This window comes from Fistularia commersonii, chromosome 4 (assembly GCF_037954325.1).
Source record: "Fistularia commersonii isolate RoL2024-O1a breed Wild chromosome 4, RoL_Fcom_v1.0, whole genome shotgun sequence".
Classification (NCBI taxonomy): domain Eukaryota; kingdom Metazoa; phylum Chordata; class Actinopteri; order Syngnathiformes; family Fistulariidae; genus Fistularia; species Fistularia commersonii.
The window spans coordinates 7053724-7075896 of NC_141287.1; the positions used below are offsets into that span (position 1 = coordinate 7053724).

Genomic DNA, 22173 nt, shown 5'->3' on the forward strand with positions numbered 1-22173 from the left:
TCCTGCCCACACACACAACTGAGTGCTACCCAATTAATGCTTCACAGCATAAACTATACCAGCCCAACCACCTACTTTAGGAAGCCATTATAGATGATTATGTGAGTTTACAGTAAAAGCTTTATTTGTTCAATAAATAGATGATCACAGGCTACAACTCGTCACTCTTACACAATAAGAAATCAGACACATCACACAGGATCTATGCAATAGCTGAAATCATTTGATTGGTAATCCATAGGGTAAAGATGACAAAAGACAGACTGTGATAGTTAAAAGTAAAACTAGGAAATGTATTTCCATATCATATTGCCCCAATCAATATTGTTGTAGCTAAATGTGTATTTATCTAGTTAGACTAGCAGTTTAAATTCTTGCACCAAATTCTGACAAACATTTCTGCTTGCAGAAATGTAACACATTCAATGTTTATATCTAGAGTGATTTCCAATCCAAACAACTGGTCAATAGATTTCAGTAACATTTCAAAATAACCTTTGTAACAAATGAAGAACAAAAAGATGTGTAAAAGTGATCAAATGGCTAACAGATGATAATACTTGTCTTAAAGAGGCCAATAATGACTAATGAAGGGCTAAATGATCCTGTTATGTGCTCAGACCTGGTTACCAGGTGCCAACAAACAGCTAACCTACTTTTGTTTTTCTTCTCCTAATGGTAGCATATAGCAGCGAGTAGAAGGCCTCCTTGTTCTAAAACACTGTCTGACACAACAACAACAAAAAAAAAAATCAAACACTTGCAAAAATGACTCCAAGATTACCAACAGGTTTCGAAAACATAGCTAACCGATGTTAACAAAGGGCTAATATGACTAAACTAGCGGCTAATAAAATTGTTGATGGGGCCCTACAATTTTTTTGGCACTGGAAACTGTGGCTATCACAGAGCTATTTTAGGGGGGAAAACAGACTAAATGATGTTGACATGATGCCACAGCAATTTTTTTAAAGCTAACAGCCTTAAGCAAGAACATAATTAACATAAGGTAATGTATAGTTAAAAGGACTGAAATCAAACATCTAAAAAATCTTATTGATGCAAATAACAACGTTAGCTAATTACTGAGTTGTATTGTTGTTCAGCCGAGCAGCAAGTGAAGCTAAAATACCTGCTGGAATATTCAATTGTAACTTCAAAGGTTGACCCATTTACCATTAATGTGTCAAAATTCTTTGACACCTTCCATTCCTCTTAAAAGGGATTCTTTTATTTCATCACCACACTTCCATTGGCTCACATCTGTAAGAAGCAAAAGCAAAACCATCTCGCCCATGTTATCATTAAAAACAAAGAGTATTTCCCCAACTTCCCATTTAATCTGACTGCCAGATTTAAACTCTTGACCACATAAACCACCCATTAGCCAGGTCCTTCCCACATTTCTGGAACAAAATTCTTTTGTTGCATTGTTCACACATTCCTCTCTGGTCATGTTTTCACAGATGTGCACTGTGATGTACGAAAAAGTCTGACTCTGAGGCTGAAGATGTGCTGTTGATCAAAGGCTCCTGTGCTGTAGAGCCGAGACACTTGCTTTGGTTGTTTTCTTTTCTTTGGGAATACAGGGAACCGATCCATCTGTTGGCCGTATGGATGCACCTTAGTCACTGCTAGGACAAGTGTAGGCCTCTTCTGTCTACAAACCCACGCTGCTCCCTCAACCCCCGTTTACTCAGCTGGCCGCCACACCAGTCGCTGGAGCTTTGTTTTCACACAGCAACATGTGTTAACTTAATGCTCTGTAACAAATTTCAAACTGAAGCTTAGCCGGGTCAACAACAGGTAATAAAGCAATTTACCGATACAACGCCAGAAAATGGTAGTTTAAGAAGAAGAAAAACTGGTGGACGGATCCGAACAAGAATGCCCATTTTGTTTACAGTTGTCATGTCAAACTAAAATTTAGCTACCCCAGTAATTTAGAATAGATTGTTGCTGTCATGCTCAGCAAGGACTAAACATTTAAAGAAAGGAGCAAACTAATATGGGTCACATATTTTTCATAAACATTTAACACATCAGATGAGATGACATAACAAAAGTATTAAATGTAAGTTGGGAGGTCACTTGGTCAACCTGCTGGCCCTCCCATAGCTGAAGAATTTAGTTATTCGGTCCCACTGGTTGTTTACTTGCCTGATTGGATTATGGCCACACACCTCAAGCTCCCCTTCCACTACCAATCAATGAGGAAATGAGGTGTCAACACACTGGTGTTTATTCAAACACTCATTTATTTTTCTACCAGAAGCCAGCGAAGCCAGTTTTGGCCACAGAGGACACCAGATGAGTGAAGAGATTTCCTTCACTTTAGCATTTCTTTTAGAGCGGTGAAAAAAAGACTTAATCTTAAATTATTGTTAAAGCACTAGTTGTTTAAAATCCAGCGGCTGTCAGCAACAAATGTTTTAAAGGTAATTTTCATTATTTACATGAGTAGATAACTTTACAGTGCCCTTTTACCTCTTTGCATATTACATGAGTACATTCAAAACTTCGTCTGGACTTCTTTCTAATCTCTTTTACAACTGAGAAGACAGGTCTTTTAAACTGCAGGCTGGTCCTCCATATGACCAAACTAAAACAAACAGTAATAGAAAGACACCAGGAAGTCTGTGTTTCTAATCAGCATGCAGTGCCATCAAAATATAATTCTGCACAGTAGCTCCTGCCTTAAAACAACTGGGGCAATTGAATATTCCCCTCCCAATTTATGCCAAATGCCACTTTAAAAACATCCTAGCATGACTGCCAAGTGTCTGCGCCGCTTTATGCCCTCACTCTTAATTGAAAACGTTATAGGGGTACATTACACTTGGGGTTTTTATAAGCTGTGCTATAAAGCCCTGGCAGGCCCTGAGAGAGGAAACTGCCCATTAACTTATAAGGTCCAGGCCTTGGCTCTCTTAATTGACAACCTCAAGGCTACTTTCATCACTTGTCGACTTCATAGCGGCAGTCAACGCTTCCTCCAGGATGCTGTTGCATCTTTGACATGAGGGTGTTTGTGACAAAGAGCAGTCTGCAGCCAATGCCAAAGCAAGAGCTCTAGGCTGTCCATAAAACAAGAACACGCATTCCTCTGCTGGTTTCAGCCATCTGAGAGGCAGTGTTTACTTCCCTCAACCACCAGCAAGATGGTTCCTTTTAGCCGTTCTTTTTGTTGATCTAAAGAAATATTTTAGATGCTAAGTAAAAGAGAATTTAAAAATTGATTATTGAAATGACAGAATGGAAACAAGCAAGACCTTCTACACTCACAAAAGCTTGGCATGACTATCTTTTCTAATTCGGTAGGATAATAAGCTTAGTATATCTGACTTGAAACAGAGGATGAAGACATTTGTCGGGTATAAAACCCACCAAAGTTCAGTCTGTTTGGCGGTTTCATTTCTTTTCAGAAAAGTCACCAATTTAGGACAGAAACTGCTAGAAGCATGTTACTTAACAATTGCTGAAGAAATATAAATTAGGGGTCACATTTTCCTTTTATGAACTTGAATGTCTTGCAAATTGTGATCCAGAAATGTTTCATGACTGAAAACAGGTTTATTGTCAGAGGAAATGACAAAAATACTTCGAACTCAAGTGACTGGGATGAAAGTACAGGGGACTTAAAGTGCAATAAAATGTTCCTTTTAAGCAATTTAAAAAAAACTTAAAATGGATACATCTTTTAAAACAATACCAAGAAGAATGAAGTCACATTTGTTTGGACAAAGTGATCTTTGTTTAGCTTAAAAATGTCACACAAAGAACAAACTGACATCACAAAACTGTAATCATAAAAATGACAACAAAATGAAAACACACTTTACTTTTAAACTAACAATTGTAAACCTTCTGATCGTAAAATGAGGATCGTAATTTTGTTTTGTATGAGCAGATATACAGTGGTTTTTGGACTTTTGTCTAAATGTTTTACTGTTGTAAAATCTGTCTACATCTTAGATGATCATCTTCCATCAGTCATGGAGGATTACTTGTTTTTTTTCCCCTTGAGTGGTTTTATTCAGCATCAAATATAGTATTGCAAAATTATTTTTGATCAACTTTACATATTAAAACCACTGAATAGAAAAATTGTCATCCAATCAGTTTCAAGAAATTATTTCAAGGAGGTATCAAACCAAGTATTATTTTGGCAAAACACCATCAATATAATTTGGTAAAAATGTAAGACACAACCAATTAAAAAATACAAGATGACAAGGAAAACATCCACAAAGGTGACCAACTTTTTTTTCCTATTTACAATATAGTCTGTAGAGTCCAACATAAGATGAAATCATGCAACATTTACCTAATAGGTGATATTTTCATGAATACTACACAGTTAAGATACAATTGACTCCCCTGGGGGAGGTTTTTCTTTCTTTAATGGATAGTCTACAATTCCTGTTTTTGATTAACCTAGTGGGTCATATATGATAATCCCTTTTCCTCACTGGTATAAAAGGCATTGGACATGCCAAAGTGAGTAACCTAGATCACTCTTGTTTTCGTATGGCTGACATTTCAACCATATGGTGTAATGTACATAGATTAGGAGGATTTGGGCTTCCTGTGGAGCCAGATAATTCATGTCACTTTAGGATACATCCAAACATGACTGGTGTTGATCTGCTTCTAGTATATCTTTGTTAAAAATGCTTAATTGCGACTTCGTGCATTTCAAAAGCCCTTAACTGTCACTGCTTTCCATTAGAGATCACTTTTAAGCAATACTACAAACTGCAACTACAAAATTTTAAATCCTTGAGATCTGAGATTGAATTCACGATTCATTTAAATTTTCTTCGATAATTGGATTAAGAATTACCCAGTAAGTATACAAGACAACTGTCTTTAACAACAATGCATTCTTTGAAAAAAAAAACAAAAAAAAGCCCTCTATGATTGGGTCATTTTGACTTATTTACAGGCCCATTCCCCAAACAGAACTCCAAGCCTTGCGAAGAGATTGTATGATTATATTCAAAAAACTTTTGTGACTGTAAAGGAAGGGTTAATTTGAACTAAATGGAGAATTACTTCATCATTCAATATATAGTTAAAACAGTATTCAATGTGCACAAGCGTCAAAACATTTATCTGCTATAACTTGGCTGAACAATAACTTAGTCTGTTTATGTTTGGAGATTCATCAGGAACTGTCCAAATGCGTTCTCCTAGTGCAGCTTCTTTATCTGATCTTTTTTACTTGTTTAGGTCAAATCACCAGGACTTCTACAATTTTAGCCTTAAAGCAATGGTGAACTTTAATTTCCAATTTCCTGTCCTGCTCCCACTCACCTTGTGACAGAGGTGGAGGTAGGTATAGTATTTTTAAAGACTGTTAAAAATATGATTTAAAAAATGACATTGCAGGTTGATTTTTATTAATACGTTTCAAAATACTTTGGTTTACCATTACAAAGGCATATTACATTAACCTTTAGATGCACTACCTATTTAGTCTCAAAAAGCATCATCAACATCGACTTGCTTCTGACTATGAACAGAATGTTAAAGCCAACAACAGTATGGTAATTGTATTTTACGTTGCATGGTACAAATTTCGTACTGCAGAAATTGGTACAGTACTCTCTTAACATCATGACAATTTTGTGCAACTGTGTGAGGATTGAATATGCAAAAAAGGATGAGCTGAGCTACTTAAATCAAATATTAGATCGTGAACGAGTTAAAACACAATAACATGTAGGCTGTGTTCAAGGGAGAAAAAGAAAAAAATGTACTTATGTATAATCAGCACACCACACACACACACACACACACACACACACACAAAAACAATAAAGGGCTTCACTTCATTCTTCATGGGCGATGGTGCAAATTTCTAAATAGTCATGTAGGAACAGATAGGTACATGCAATAACGGGTCTGCTAGCGATAGTGATGCACATGTTTTGTCAAAAACACTGGTACCAGCTGCTGCAACTCAACAACTGAGCATCAGCTGCTGCAGCTAATACCCAGAATCACCAAGAAAAAGGCAGAAAAGTCATGAGGCATCATTTGCTCTCCAGGCTAATGTCGCTAAATATAAAAAACAGACAAAAAACATGAATACAATTCATAAAGTCAGACTTACTGTTGAACAACTTGTCTGACAGCCCTGACAATGCGCGCTGCCATGTTTCTTTCGATGACGCAGTCCAAGCAAGCAGCTATTGGAGGAACAGACTTGTATGCGTGAATATCCAGCAGTGTGATTGGTCAGAGGGTGAGTGGGGGCGGGATGTTAACTTTCGGCAGCACTTAAAACGTGAGGCGTAAAGTGAGAGGAGGAAATCTCGCGAGACACATTAAATTATAGCGTCCTCCAAACTGTATGAAACTGGTCTTCGAGTGCGTAATTCAGATATTACAGGAATAAGTACTGTATATTTTGTGGTATGAATGCAATTCATAAGCTGACAACATTTAATAAACATTTGTGTCTCTTTTTGTCTCAAATTACAATAATGGTGATGCTTTCCCCTGTGAGATAGAGAGACAGTAACATAGTGAGTTTTGCAACAGAGAAAAGGGGAGAAAATAAAAGGCAGGATAGGCTTCAGCATGACCCCAGGAGTTCTGCCTCACAGCAGTGGTGAATTACTACCACTACCATCAGCCAGGCCCAAGTGTGGCACATAAATGACACACAATATTTGCCATGATTAAGTCAGCAGGGGTGTTGCTCCAAATGTCAGCCATTGGGTGTTGGATGTATTTAAAAGGGAATGTACTGCTGAGCCTAACTTACTGTACTTTATGAACACGGGGGGGATGTAATACAATTGTGCAATACTGAGAATGTACAGAAAATGGAACTTTTAAGACCTTCAAAATTAAAATTGCTCATCCCTATTTATTCGACCACAGATAACATTGCAGATCCCAAGACTGTAATTGAAATGCCTTTCTTTTTCCAGATGTCCTCTCTTGATGTTCTATATCAGAATGATTTGGTTTCTTTTTTTTGTTTGTTTTTAATTTTGTAAAAGATTCTCTCTTTTTTTGTGCAACCACTCTTTTGTCTATGACCATATGATGCAACTAAGTTACAGTGTATAGTTTGAAAATTGGTGATTCTAGTCATTGAAAACTCCAGTAACGATTTAACAAAAGATTCAAAAGAAAACAAGAAGAGTAATTGAGTCTGACTCAAACAGCCACATCGAGGTGACTGTTTAGTTAGTCAGTTGCAATAGAATAGTTTACACAAATGAATTGCACTAATTGCAAAGTGATCTTATTCACCAACTATCTTTACATCATGTATCTATGGGTCAGTTCTTTTTTTTTTTGCATTAGAAATTTCTTGAATTTAGATCTCTGACCAACCAGCTAATTCTTGATTTCAAAGGTTTTCACTTGAACTGTAATTGCAGTATAATTGCAGATTTTCACAGGCTGTGAATGAACACTTTGTCTGTCATTTCCTTCTTTAATATTATGTAAAAATGTTCATTGGATTTGAATCAGTGTGTATAATTTGCATTACATTCCATTTATTTATGATTTAGCACAAAGGCAGCTGGACTGTTAATCAATTGCTTCTGTGTCAACCTGTGAACCTTTATGGACATTTGACACAAATAAAGTAACAACATACAGGCAAATTACATAGCTCAATGTGTATATGTTTAAGTCCTACTTATACTGAAAATATTCCACTCTTTTACTGATGTTTGCATTTTGGAACTGATGTTCATTCAGTCATCCATGTTCTGCAAAAAAGGTAAGGGGGTTGCACCAAGAAAGTGTTTGTTTGTTTGTATGTTTTACATGTATATACATGAAGCCATGAAGCTTCTTTTTGAAAATAAATATTGTTCTATCATCTTGCTCTGAAGAAGGATTGTGGATCAGTCTTTTCATAAAGGTTCAAGACTTCCCCGACAAAATGACATAGGTACATGTCTAGATGTGAAATGTGAAATGTTTATCTCCTCCTAAAGCCAGATGACACATGAAAAAACACATTTCAGAACAGCATTTGAAATAAACACAGCAAGTCATATACAGATCACAGTGTGCCTGCTACTTTTCCAGAAGCCCCCCAGCCCCCTAACACCACCGCATTATACCATATATTGGACATTAATGCAATGGTGTTGGAAAATTCCATCTATGGGTTACTTGGAAACTACTTCTTTACCACCCCCTTCCATTCATCGAACACTGCTAATCCAGTGTTGATAGAATTTGGCACACTTTCTTTGGATCACAGCAAGATGCTCAACTTCCATTCTGGTCTCCCCTAGGAACCTCTGAGCCGAAGAAAGCAGCCGACACCAGGTCGCGCCAGAGCAGGGGGGTTCTCTGTTTCCCCATAAAACACAGAAAATTATTTTTTTGATTCAAGTAACCCCTTGCCACGTGAACACACAAACTCACAAACACATACACACACAAGATCACATATATGCTGAATATGAGTTTATTCTTGTCAACTTGTTTTTAAATGTTGGACTCAAATAATGACCCCCTGTACTGCAATAGAATGTAAAATATTATGTCAAAGGCAAAAGCTTTTTGCCTGTCCCCCCTCCCCTCCTCGTAAGTCCTGATCCAAATGGACAATGTATCACCAGGCCTTGATGCCTCAGAAGTCTGGGTTCATTAAAATCTTAAACGAGTGCCAAAGCTGTAGTCATAGATAAAAGGAATATGAAAGGATAACAAAATTTATGGATGGCAAGTAACCACCTCACCCTGGCATTTATAATAAACAAATGGTTTCTGTTTCCAATTTGAATTTCTCATTATACTGTGACTTTTGGAAAATGTGTTTTGATTTACCAACATTTTATCTGAAAACTGTATAATTGATTAGATTTACATGGCTCTGATTTTAATGCTGATCTCCCGCTACCCTCCCCAACATCCCCCAGTACCAGCCCTACTCTCAGCGAAAAAGAATAATCTCAACAGCTCCTGAGGCACATTAACATCATATAAAACAAACCCACATATCAAACAGTTTTTTTTTCTGATAAAATAATTGGCTTTAACCTGCACAGACTCAATTCATCCCTTTGAAAGAAACTTCTGTGAGGGCAGCAAAAAAAAAATGGCAAGATAGACTTCACAGCCCAGTCAGATGGACATCAATGCAGTGTGCCGGCAATGGCTATATTAACCCATGGCTAAATCCCATCACACAAATGTCAGTGTATCCGTTATGAAACCATGACATTTAGATCCAAGGTCTCCATTGTGGTTTTACAGGGAGTTGATGTTTGTCCATTCTTTGCATCCATCAAACCTGCACACAGGCAACTGGCATCTAAACATAGTAAAGGTAAAGATCACAAGGGGTTGGGTGTCTAATTCTGCTTAAAAAAATCCCAGTTGATTTTTTTTTTTCCTTTCTTTTTTTGATTTTAAATATTTCATAAAGAGAACCAGTTGTAGAATCCAAAACAGTATCTCTTTTTCCTGACATCACATAGTAATGCATAGTAGGATATCAGTGCTTATTTTATCAGCAGCTGTAATCATTCTAATGTGTCCACACTTACTGCAACCGACCAGGACAGGCTCTATATGAAACTTAATGACCAGTCATGAGTCATAAGGAGCAACAACTGAAAACAACAATGGGACAGTGTGTCATAAAGTGCTCATGTTAAGGGCGCAACACCTATGAGCCACTTGGCTGAGAGTCACGAGATGTTTAATGATTGCCTCCTTACATTAGCTTGGAACTCCCCCCTCAGGCAGGATTTCAGCTGTCAGCTGTGGGGTGGTGAGGGAGCCCAGACAGGTGGAGACAGTGAAAAGAAATAAAAGCCCATAGTTACCTTTCACTCTCTTGTTCTCGCCGCCTATCTCTCTCTGAGCGAACGCAGTCTAGATAAGGAATTTGAAATGATATCATGACAATTTTTCACGCTCTTCAAACCAGTGATGTTTTACCGACTCATTTGCTATGATACCTTGTTACGGATCCAGCTGTGAATCAGTGACGTGTCATGGGGCTAGAAACCCACCTCCTGCTGAGCCTGGCCAATGACCTGGAAGGCAATAGGGGATGCCAGTGCCTGCAGCATGTGCTGCACTGACAAAGCAGCAGGGCACCGTCAAAAACCCTCTCATACAAACTTTGCAGATCACTCCGTTTTTAACAGATGAGTAAGCACTGGCCCTGACTTTTTCCCCCTCTGTCCTAGCTCAAGGATTATGAATCTACCTTCATGAGACTCTGGTTGATGCATTGCCAAACCCTTGCCCACCAGGTGAACAGTGTATTGGAGGATCTTGGAAAGACGGATGCAGATAAAGCATGGCAGGGTCATTGAGCATGTTAAACAACAATTCAGCTGAGTGCCGGTATTGGAAGCGCAGCTAGAAAATGCGAGCTTGAAAGAAATGACTAGATCTACTCCGCATGTCCAGAAGTGTGAATTTATAGACTCCGACATGACAGAATTGCTCCACTAATTATTTATATCGTATGTAAGCAGAGCACAGACACTTTAGACATTTTTATAGTTTAATGTGATTTAATTTAATCAGAGGAAGAACCAACTTAAGCCATTCATTATTTTGCATTCTTCAACAGGAATTCAACGAGGTTAAGGTTGTTTGGGTTTCCAGATGAGAGCCCTCACGCAATCCCAAGCCCTGATGACTTCTAAATTACTAGAATGATGTGGGCGGGACTGACGGAGCTGAGAGTGTCAGGAGGTATTAGCCCTCACAGCCCAAAGCTGGTGGACAAAACCAGCCTGCGCCCCCTGACCTGGTCCACCGCAAAATTACTGACCCAGCAATCATGTGAAAAAAGTGAGGGAGAGAAGGAGCAATGCTACAAAGAAAGGAAAACTGTTGGGGAAAATGAGAGAGAGAAAAACAGGATGAAAACACATCAATATAAAGAGACAGAGCAGATTTTTTGAAGGGAGGTGAGTAAACAAACTCTGAATCTTTGACTTTTATTTCAGTTACCTAAATCGAAGGAAATTGTTTTTTTTCCCCCCATTTGGATTGACTCTAATTCCCTCTCTCTCACTTCATTTAACTAAATTAATGAGCAACTCCAGCCAGACTTTTGAGAATATTTCCTTTACTCATATTTTACTGAGGGCCCTGGTTGGTTGTAATTTTGTTTTTTTCAGAGACAAACAACTGAATCCAACAATCCTGGCAATTTTTGTTCCAAGACAAATAAAATCCAATAAACATGGACATTTTAACCGTTACTAATGTTTGAGACTGATGTAAGTTGATAGTGGCTTGTTGACTGTAAACCTATCGATGGATGTTCGCAGCTCCTCTCAGCGAACGCACGCACACACACACGCACACACACACACACACACACACACACACACACACACACACACACAGAAATAGTAAGCACAGGGGGGTGGCCTTGGAACACGACACTGGCAGGTCGAGAAACACCTACATCAGAGAGGACCAAAAGCTGTGTACACATGGTTCACCTCAGGACAAACCTGCTTCCAGCATAATGTCAGTGTTGGATTCCCTCTGCGCACTCTTTCCAACACACCTCTTGATGGTACAGCAGTAGGATGCTCCGGGCTATATCATACAGGATGTAGCATTATAGCAGCTTTAAACGTGATGCTGTAATTCAATAATGAAAGCCAGTGCCGAGAAGATACCCTCTCATTTCCGTATGTTGTACACCCCATCCGATTTATAAAATGATATGAGGTCATTCATTATTCATATTGCAACTGGAGTTATTACCATTTCCCCTGTCAAGCTTTGCACTGACACTATAAACATTTTAAAATCCTAGTTTGCCAAACATGTTGCCGCTGCTGTGAAAAGTGGTCACGAGTGACTAGTAAGCACGCCCGTGCAGAACACTGGGGAGAAGCACTTGATGTTGTTTAAGGGACCCATGAATTTTGTATTTTAGCAAAGTGATTAGAATAAAAAAAGTGAGAATGAATAAATACCGGCACGTGCACCTCTTGCAAGTGAACACAGATTTGGTGTGGCTGAGGCCTGATGTACAATTTACAAACCTTAAACCTTAATCTCAAGGTAGTCTGTGTCTTATCTTTTACATGAGCTATATCCGGATGGGAGTACAGCCGGCAGTGTCTGTTGGTTGATGTCCAGCTTTGATATTGAAGCTCTCAATACTTTTACATTGAATAAGAATTTCACATCGCAGTAGACAGATTTGTAAGCAAATTTATCACAGGTTTATCGAGGTCTATTCATCACAAACCTAGTAGTTACCAGAATGAGTTCAGAGATAACCCCTCCTTTGTCCACCACTTTTCTCCCCCTAGCAATGGTCAGCCTGCAAAACCGAGATGTGTTGGCACCTTTATGATATAAATACTTACACACCCTGGGCATAAGAAAGCTGTCAACAGAACATTTGTTTTCCATTTTTCACCACCTTAAGCACAACAAGCTCTGGGGGTAAAAGAGACAAGGCGTTAAAAAATGTACAACAACATTAACTATTTTGCCCCATGGTAAAGTTTGGTGCCGTAACAGATGGGGCTTGAATTGGCTCCTTTTCATTTAGTGCAATTGGAATATCCGAATTTCCATCCAAAAAGCTCCAACTCCCAAATGTGTGAGGTTGTGGTTTGTACCTTCAGATCAAATGCATTAACACAGAAATTTACACATCCTTGATTATGTATGAGTGCTTACGTGCATTCACACACACACACACGCGTGCGCACACACACATGCACAGCTGCTGCTATTACTGTTCTCTTTTAATACCCATTCGGTGCTAAACATTTGGCCGAGTGAAAAACACAAGTGCATGCCAAGTCAACTGTAAGACAAGGGATGTCAGAGGTGCGTGATCTGACCCACGCATGGAAATAAGCTGTTATGACCCCCCCGTCCACCCTACCGTAAATAGATCAAAGCACATCTGTTTCGGTGTCTAGCAGCCACACATCTATAATTGCAAACTGGCCTTAATGGCTTAGAGCGACCCATCAGATGCTGAGCAGTTTGGACACAGGAGATGCTAAAGCATATGAGCGGAGTGTTACCATCAGTAATCGCTGGACAGGGAATTCTCTGCAGTCATTGCGGTGGCTGTCTGGTCTCTAGTGGACTGAAATAGATATCACAACTTGAGCCCAAGGAAGGAGGTCCTGAGGGGCCGGCGTTGACCACACAGCTGGGCTTGTGGATGAGGGCAGGCTGGTGGTCAGAAGGTGGAAGAGCAGCGGGATTGAACGTTCAAACCTAAACACATTGTTACGGCTGACATGAGTATATTCCGGAGAATTTAGCAGCATTAAATCTGAAAGATCCCGTTACTCGGTATCAAAGCAATCGCTGGTTTCAAATTAGGTCTCGGAGAGTCCGAGCTGCTCTTGGCTGAATGGATAAGTACTGAATGTCTTGAGTGACAAGAGAAGCCTCAAGTTGGCCGGTTGTCACAGTGTGACACTGATTCAGCCTAATGAGCGTAGGGCTGTCACCACACATCTGCCTCTCATTCACTTGTAGAATCTGGCAGACTCAAAACCTGCTGGAGTCACTGCTAGATGCTGGAACTCAAGACGCTGCCACCTCACTGCCGCAGCGCTATTTGCTTGAGAAAAAAAAAGAAGCCCCGAAAAACCGACCGCTTCTTTAGCACAGTCATAGACTGAGCATGCAGAGTAGCTCCGATCCTACACCGATCTGGAGTTACGTCTAATGCGAATAAAAAAAATCAAATGACGAAAAAAGTTTTCAATTTCTTTCCTGAAACCACACCATCCATTTTGTTTTGTCTTTTTTTCTTGACAGCATTTCTTGGGTTGCAATTACAGCGATGTATGTTTATAAGCTTCAGTGCAATTTACTTTGGTCAGTAAAAAAATGTAATCCTCTTTTTTTTTAGTTTTCTGTTTTTTTTTTTCCAATAAAAACATTGCCAGACTCAGTTTGTAGGAAGTAAAATCGTCATAAATCTCTCAGTTAAACGGCAGGTAAATAAATTCAAATCGAACCCAAAAGATTTCCTTTATTCTCATTCATGACGTAGACACATTACTTTTGGCTCTATCATAAGCGACTCAGTAAATGAAATGTTTCTATTGATCTAAAGAGACAACAAGGCCGCGAGAAGGCCTGAATGTCATTTAAGTTGATAATGATGGTCAAGTCATGGTGTCTCTGATCCGCACAGGACAGAAGTCCTCCCATCTGTCTCTGAAGCTCGAGCAGCTACGCTAAAATTCCGCATGGCCATCCTCCTGGAAAATAGTACAAAGGTTTACCAAACATCATTGTGGCGGTGGCACCAATTATTCTTAATATACATCAAATGGCCTCAGCGGAGACCAAGAAACAGACTGATCACTCCAATGACAGCAACTGTCAGTCTGCTTCCCAATGAACAGAGCTGCTGAAATAATTAGTCCATGCCCTGTGAATAAAACAATAATACAATAACCAAGATGACATACAAAATATGCACATTGCCTCAGATGACCTGAAAACCTGCCACGGCACAGACCGGGGAACAGGACAATATCTTCAAATAAGGCTATGAGTCACTAGTCACAGTTGGCTGGACATTATTCTAGCATATGTATATGTTGGGGAAACATCAGTGACAAGGAACTTTTTATCTGAACTTAAAACGGTTGTTTGAACATCTTAAATAAAAACAGCAACTGTACAGTTGGTTCATGCTCATACGGGTGACTTAAGGCACAGAGTATTGTGCTGATTTTGACATAACGTGTCGAACGTATTACTTTAATTATAAGACGATTGTGCATTACATGAAAAAATCACACAATGGTTTCACCGAGCTATCGAAGCTTTATGAAACATGAGAGATTCACGATACATATATGATAAAATATTACAATGTCAGTTGCAACCTATACATCCAAAATATAAAAAGACCCCAATGAAATGAAAATGGCATTTAATAAATAGTACTTTTGTTGGCCCTTTTGCAGTCGCTGATGCACCAGAAGTGCAGTACGAGTAAAAACAAGATTGTGTAGTTTCTATGTCTTCCAATCCAGATTTTTAATGACAGGAATCTGTCATTAAAGGACAGTTGTTTTGGTTTACAGCTGCAGTGACTCGCTTTTGTTCGCTTCTGGACCTTCAAATCATGATGTGTGTTTTATTGTACCGCATCCCTTTCAGTCTGAAGCAACAACAAAAGCTTTTTCAGAAGTTCAAAACCCAGGAGCAGCCTCAGAGGTTCTTACAACGCCTCTCGCACTAATGATCAGACCTTTAAATGTCATCAAACTCACCCCCCCACCCCACCCCCACCCCTTTTTTTTTACTTGAGTTAAGTTTTGAACAATCAAGAAAGCATTCCATTCCATACTATATATATATATATATATATATATATGGTCAAAAAAAAAAATCAAGAAACTGGCTTTTATGAGGTGGAGCTGTGTGTGACATGCTCATTAAACTGAAGCGTTAATGTACCATGAGATTTGAAATGTTGAAGACAGGTAGAATTCACAGCATGTTCATCAGTATCGAGTCACGAGCGGTTCAAAAGGACACCAGGCGCAATGACTTGGTGTGCATATTTCACAACCAGCACCGCCAGTGTCAACACTGTGACACGTTGAATTAAGAAATGTCAGTGTGAAATGAAAGGAATCGCAGACATTCTTTAGACACCTTTAGCAACAATTAATATCTCTTCTTACACAGCAAGAAGACTTGCTGTGTGTGAAGAGATATCCAATAGCCAATTGCTCCTGCTTACGGCGTGTAGCGATAGCACAGCGAAGCAAATGGCTTGAATATCTTGTGCGAAAAAAAACAACAAAAAGATTTTGTCAAAGGTAAAGCTGACAAGGATAGTGTGCTATGTGTGAAGGGAGAACATGGTGGAGCGAAGGGCCTGTGCAGGACAGGCAGTGGCTGATGCATGGGGGGTTGTTGGTTGGGGGGTTGGTGATGATGAGAACAGACAGAGCCACATGAGGCCACCTGACAATGTAAGTAACACACACAGTGGTGTTTGGTGCACACGTGCAGACAAAATCGGGATATTAAAAATGATTCCTCCTTAAAACAAACTGTCAAGTGAAAAATATAGACTTAAAATGTACATATAATAAAAAAAGAATTCTAAATGTGAGCTTAAAAAAAAAGTTTCAAATGTAAACGGCCCTTGATTTCTGTCATTCCTAGTGATTGTGTCCCCTCTAGTGGTGAAATGTTTTATTGCAGTATAACGCCGAGCCCGATGGTTCAAATGTGCATTCAAGGTTTACTTGACAAGTCACTACAAAACTCTGATTATCACGACATGTAGACGACATGTATTAAAGTCACCACATAAACAGTTTTTTTTACAACTCATGACTAGAACTATACAACTGTAATGATTTAAAAAACATAAAAAGTGATAATTAAATCAATCAGAATTTGAAAATTAATAGTTAAACTGTTGCATTTCACATGTCTGTGAGGTTCTCATTCATCCAGGTCATGGTGAATTCTTGTCAAAATCGTCTTGCATTTCACTATATTGTGTTTACCTCAATGCACACAGTAGAGTGACATCTGAGTGCACATCTTTTTAAAAGTTTGGCGATAACTATACATAAATTCATGTTTTTGTTTTTTTTTAATTAATTCTATTTGGTTACAGAAGGAGTTGACAGCATCCTGGCAAACTTTGTTTAATAAACTGAATGTAAGCTGGGAGGGGGAATTTTCTTATGATATTCTTTGTGGCAGCGGCAAACATCCCAAATTTGATTGGTCACCATTTGTGGAACCATGCTGACTCTTCCACACATGTTGTGGACACCAGAAGTCATTCCCAGTTTGCCTCAGTGACACACAACTGGTCCCCCTCCACCATGAGGGTGCCTTTAAAACGATATGCCTTCTGGGGTGTTCTTGTATGGGGCTGAAGTTGGCCCACTGACTATTGTATAATTCTCTTCAAATCAGCACCCCCTTCCTCCCCCCGCCACACACACACACATACACACACACACATACACACACACTTTTTTTAGCCCACCTCTGACTTAACAACCGGAAAAAGGTCACATATCTGAGAAGTGACTTCCATGCTTGTTCCATGCTGGGTCGTCACTTTCAATTTCCCAAGACCTTTCGTGTCACACACCCATCAACAGAGAAGCACACACTACCATGTGCTCCATTCTAACTTTCCCTAGTGGTGATGCACTATAAACCCTCAGTGATGCATATTTCTTTATTTTCGGATGATTCTGCACTCAGACGTTGTCGTAGAATTCACATTGTGTTTTCGTTGAGGGAAAAGGCTTAATATGGCCCTTTCATAAATCTCAAAAGTCACTTAATATCTCTACATGGGTTGACACCGCTCCTTCTTGCCATGTCATTCTGCGTTACCGCAGTTTTTAACACCAACAATCCCATCGGACACCCGCTGAGCGCCAAACAAACGACTGTCTTTTCCTTTACCAGTACGCTGTTCAGATGGTACGGGATGTTTAACTCTGTGCACACAATTAATGGAGCATGAAATGCAGGCCTGAAGTGCAGCAGGCTCCTAACCTGCAGGTGATATTGTCTACATGGAGCTCTCATTGTGACCTAAGTGAGCTGTATTATAACCACATTTGACTGGTGACAATTAGTGACCTTTTGCCTATCCAGCAGCCATCTATTTCAATTACACCGACCTGGGGCTTTGCTGGGAGGGCACGATGAGATCCCGCGACCAGTGCACTTTACCAGTCTTGCTCGTCTCTCATATAATTACAGACTGGATGGTTCCCGGCAAGTTCCTCGCATGTCAATAGCGTCTGATTCCACAATAGTCATAACCTGATCAAACTGTAATAGCAATCATGATGAAATGTTCTGCTGTGAGTTTTCAGAGAGAGAAAAGAAATAATGAAAGCCCTTTATTTAGTCACTTTCAGGTGGGCAACTTTACCCATCGTTGTTGAAACATTAGCAGCGAGCAGCTACAAAACAGCGCCAAGGGAGCAGTTAGGGGTTCAGCGTCTTGTTCAAAATCACTTTTGCAGAATAGGAGGATCTCGGGAATCCAACCAGGAGCGCTGGGTTCCTGGACGACCGCTGTAACCACTCCAGCCCAAACACGTCGCCCCAAAAAACAGAGGAACGTTCTGTGAATTTATTCAGTGTGTGTATGTGTGCGTCTTTTTTTTTCATCTCTGTTATTATTCTGAGAATCTACCACCAAAGTTTTTCCAGTTAGGATTATTTATATACTCATATGCGAGCGGTGGTTACGATATATCTAGATGTGACATTCTTAAAACTGTTAGCGATTCATCAACACATCATAGGATTTTTTTTTTATACAAGCTGTAACCCTTAGCCCAACTTCTTTCTTTATCTTCCAATAGTTCCATCTAAGGCTTGCATCTGCTAACCCCAAAACATAGAGGAGCGCTTGAGAAACATCTGTGGCAGGAAAATAACTTAAACCTCATGCTTTATCTTTTAACCGAGCCATTGTATTAAAAAGATACTGCACAAAGTGCAGGCTGTGCACGATATACTGTTAACTGCAGTTAACTAATGCCATTTAGACTATAAACATTTTATTTTAACACAATTAACAATGGCTGGTTTCAGATTAAAATGCTACATTGCATCTTGTTTTAACATGCTTCAAGCTTTTGTTTGTTATGCCTTTTTTTTGTTATCACCTTTTTTTTTTTTTGATAAGTAGGTCCTTGATTAGTATAGAAATGAAGCATTGTCCCCAAACATAGTTTTTCTTTTTTTGCCTAAACAAAATCTTAACATGGGTTTCATTTTACTATATGATATTTACACCACACCTGCTACACAGTCTAACTCTCCAATTTGCAGTTTTGCCTGGGTTTCAGGGCGAACACAAAATAACGAAGTTCATAATTGGCAGTCCCACAGCTTGTTACTGTTTAAAACTGTGTAGCAAACCTTGGCATAGTGATCTGTCCGATAACGATTAAAAATGATTATACAATGACTGCTGTATTTATTCATTTTTTGCCACTAACAGAAGATATTCGAAAACTATCTGCATGTGAGAACATGAAGTCAAAGTTAGGTCAAATGGAACTATAGATGAACTGCGTTTTCCCCAGGTCTCAGGCTCAAATGAGGTTGAAACTGCCAAGATAAGAACACCCTTTCAGTGTGGCATGCACCCACCCACACACACACACACACACACACACATGCCCTCAACCACACATGCAAACATAGACCAAGACCAACTGAAAAGCATGATAAAAAAGTTTCATATCTATCCACATATATCTATTCCAAATGTGAAATCAACCCATGCTGTGCCACACATTGTGACTGAAAAAATGGCCTGTTGAGTATTTGGTGACCAACCAGCCAAATCATATCACATGCACTTAAGTAAAGTAAAAACCAGGCATCTGCCCTCTCATAAAGCTTCTTCATTTCTCCCTTATACAATGTTCACAAAACAAACCATAGAATATTGCTGAGAATCAGTGATGCCATGGCACTTAAACCAAGGTTTTAACAGAAATTGTACAACAAAAGGCATTTCTAGGGGGAACCCATAAGGTAGCTTGGTTATCCAGTTCGTGAACTCAGTACAAGTACTTTGGTAATGTGGTACACCTTCCAACGCTACCAGTATGACATCAAGAGGGGCGGTACAAGTTTTTGTTTCAGAGTTATTTTACCCACTGTAACCCTGTTTCGAATAAGACGCAGCAGATCTTGTAAGAAGAAGCCTTTTGGTTACACACTCAAATATTGTGAGTATTTTATAATATGTCTTTTCATACATCCAGTCTTGTGCTCTTTCTCATCTGTTTGTCTCTATGTTACTGTCTCACTTAACGTCCCTTCATTTAACAACTTTGACCACAGTGACAGCTATAATGGATGGTGATAACATCACTCAAGCTTCAGCTGAAACCTCTCCAAACCAGAGCAGCTGCGATGTGTTTGTCTACCAAAAAGCAGCAGTGGTCCTCTTCCCTATTTTCTACTCTGTGGTTTTCATCATCAGTGCTTGTGGCAACAGCTTGGTTCTCTATGTGAGCTACCAGAGAAAGCAGAAGTTCAACTCGACCTCCATCTATCTGGTCAACCTTGCAATATCTGATGGCCTGTTCACATTGGCACTGCCGGGCAGAATCGTCTACTACATTCTCCAGTTCGACTGGCCATTTGGTGACATTCTCTGTCGGCTGACCACGCTGCTCTTCTTTGCAAATACCTATGCAGGTATATTACAGTAACCTTGTACTGTCGTCTTGTAAGAGTAACGATAGATTCGAAGCATGATTCGGATTGAAAAAAAATATACGCGTGTAAACATTCTTAATATAGATTTATATTTAATATTTGTCTTTTTTTTTTTACGATGTATTTTGCAATGCATCGTGTTGCCTCATTGTCTACTGTTCAGAAAACTCAATTGTATCTACAGCAAAATGTGTGAGAAAAAGACAAGAGCATTTGATGAAGAAATACAGAGGGTATCGAGTTACCGCAGAAGAGCCTCCTATGTTTTGTTCAGCACCTTCTAGGGTAGAGTGTATAGCACAGAAGGTGTATTATGACGAAAACGGCATAGGGAATACATTTTGATTTAACATATCTGTCCGATAGCCGTGAAAATAATTAACTTATCTTTTTCCCTATACATCTTTGGATTTCCACCAGGTATTGGTTTCATGACATGCATCAGTCTGGACCGATATCTGGCCATGGTACAATCGCACCGCCTGCCATGCTTGCGGAGTGCGAAGGTGGTGCGTGGAGTTTGCTGTCTGGTTTGGGCTCTAGTATTTTTGCAGATTGCTCCTCTGCTGTTCCGCAGCATGCTGCAACAGCACAAGCAAAGACGAACGTGCATGGAGTACTTCAACTTTGACAGTTCCGACTTGACACCTTATCTTCTACTCCTGGCCTGCACCATCTCCTACTGCTGTCCACTTACCATCATCTTGGCGTGCTACGGCAAGATCCAATTAAAACTACGAACAACAGCAAAGAATAACTCGCTGACTTCTCGATCAAGAAAGAATTATAAGGCCAACACCATTATCCTTCTCGTGCTCCTTACCTTCATTATATGTTTCAGCCCATACCACATCAATGTAATGCAGTTCATGTCCAGAAAGATACACCACAAGGCAACGTGTGAAGAACTGAAGGATTTTAAGGCATCGCTACAGGTAGGAATTCTATCCAGCCATCTGATATATACATTTGCCTGTTAATAATGTTCCTCATAGTTCTTCTTTGCCCTGCAGATTACAGTTTCCTTAATGAATTTCAACTGCTGCATGGATCCAATCATCTACTTTTTTGCCATAAAAGCTTACAAAAAGCATGTGATGGGCCTTTTTAAGGAGTATATTTTAACTTCCGCTGCCTCCTCCAAACATGCAGCTGAAAATAGCAGCAGTAACACCTGAGGCCGTCACCAAGCTGACCTATTTTACTGAAAGGAAACAGAACACTGAAGATTATATAGACCATTTTTGTGTGGTAATGTAGGATGATAGTGTAAAAGTATTGTACTAGATTGTTCAAATGTAAGAGGTAAAAATGTTCTTTTTTTCACTTTTCTTTTGACCTCTTTGCTCACTCACTTTCTTTTCCATACATACAAGTACTGCTGGCATTAGGTGTCAAAAAGCAACTTCCTCTTCTTTTTTTCAAGATGTGGGAAAGTAGTTTGAATGTTATGTGTGCAGAACGCTTTGGGGAAATCTCTATTCCTACTGTCCATTTCCACACATTTGTTGTTGTATGTGTGCCTCCCACATTTTTTTTTCTAAAATGGTGGTCAACATGAAACTTGAAAGCATCACTTCTTCTTCCCCTTAGGCCACAGAGGCATGGTGAGAGACTTTAATAAAAAAAATCATAATTTAATCAGATACAGCAGAAAGGTTTGGGAGCTGTTTCACTCTGAGTTTACATATGTAATAATCTGATTTATAAGGTTTTCTTGTAACAAGTGAAATTGGCCTGCTTAAATAAAATGAATGAGAAACCAATGTTAGTACAGATGCAAGATCATAATCAAAATGTGAGAAATATTCCAAATATTTTCTGGTGTTTCAATGTTTAGGAATTTCTATGTGTGTATTTTTCCTTCCAGTCTTGCGGCCCATGTGTGTATGGTGAATATAATCCTGTGTCAGTGTGGCATTTTCTAATTTGTTTAAA

General features: G+C 39.3%; 2 protein-coding genes across 2 annotated transcripts in view; one reads left to right on the plus strand and one right to left on the minus strand.

The window, feature by feature from the left end:
* clybl (citrate lyase beta like) overlaps positions 1-6176 on the minus strand; it is a 68129-nt gene extending 61953 nt beyond the window's left edge. The window contains exon 1 of the mRNA XM_086144952.1: positions 6122-6176. Within this exon, the coding sequence (XP_086001078.1) occupies positions 6122-6165 (44 nt within the window). The 5' untranslated portion in view covers positions 6166-6176. The remainder of the gene's footprint in view (positions 1-6121) is intronic.
* A 13689-nt stretch (positions 6177-19865) lies between these two features.
* Positions 19866-22173, plus strand: LOC147234512 (G protein-coupled receptor 183). Its single transcript, XM_086144502.1, has 3 exons — positions 19866-20214; positions 20656-21170; positions 21249-22173. Exons 1-3 carry the CDS (start codon positions 19866-19868, stop codon positions 21411-21413), a joined length of 1029 nt encoding a protein of 342 aa, XP_086000628.1. The 3' UTR covers positions 21414-22173.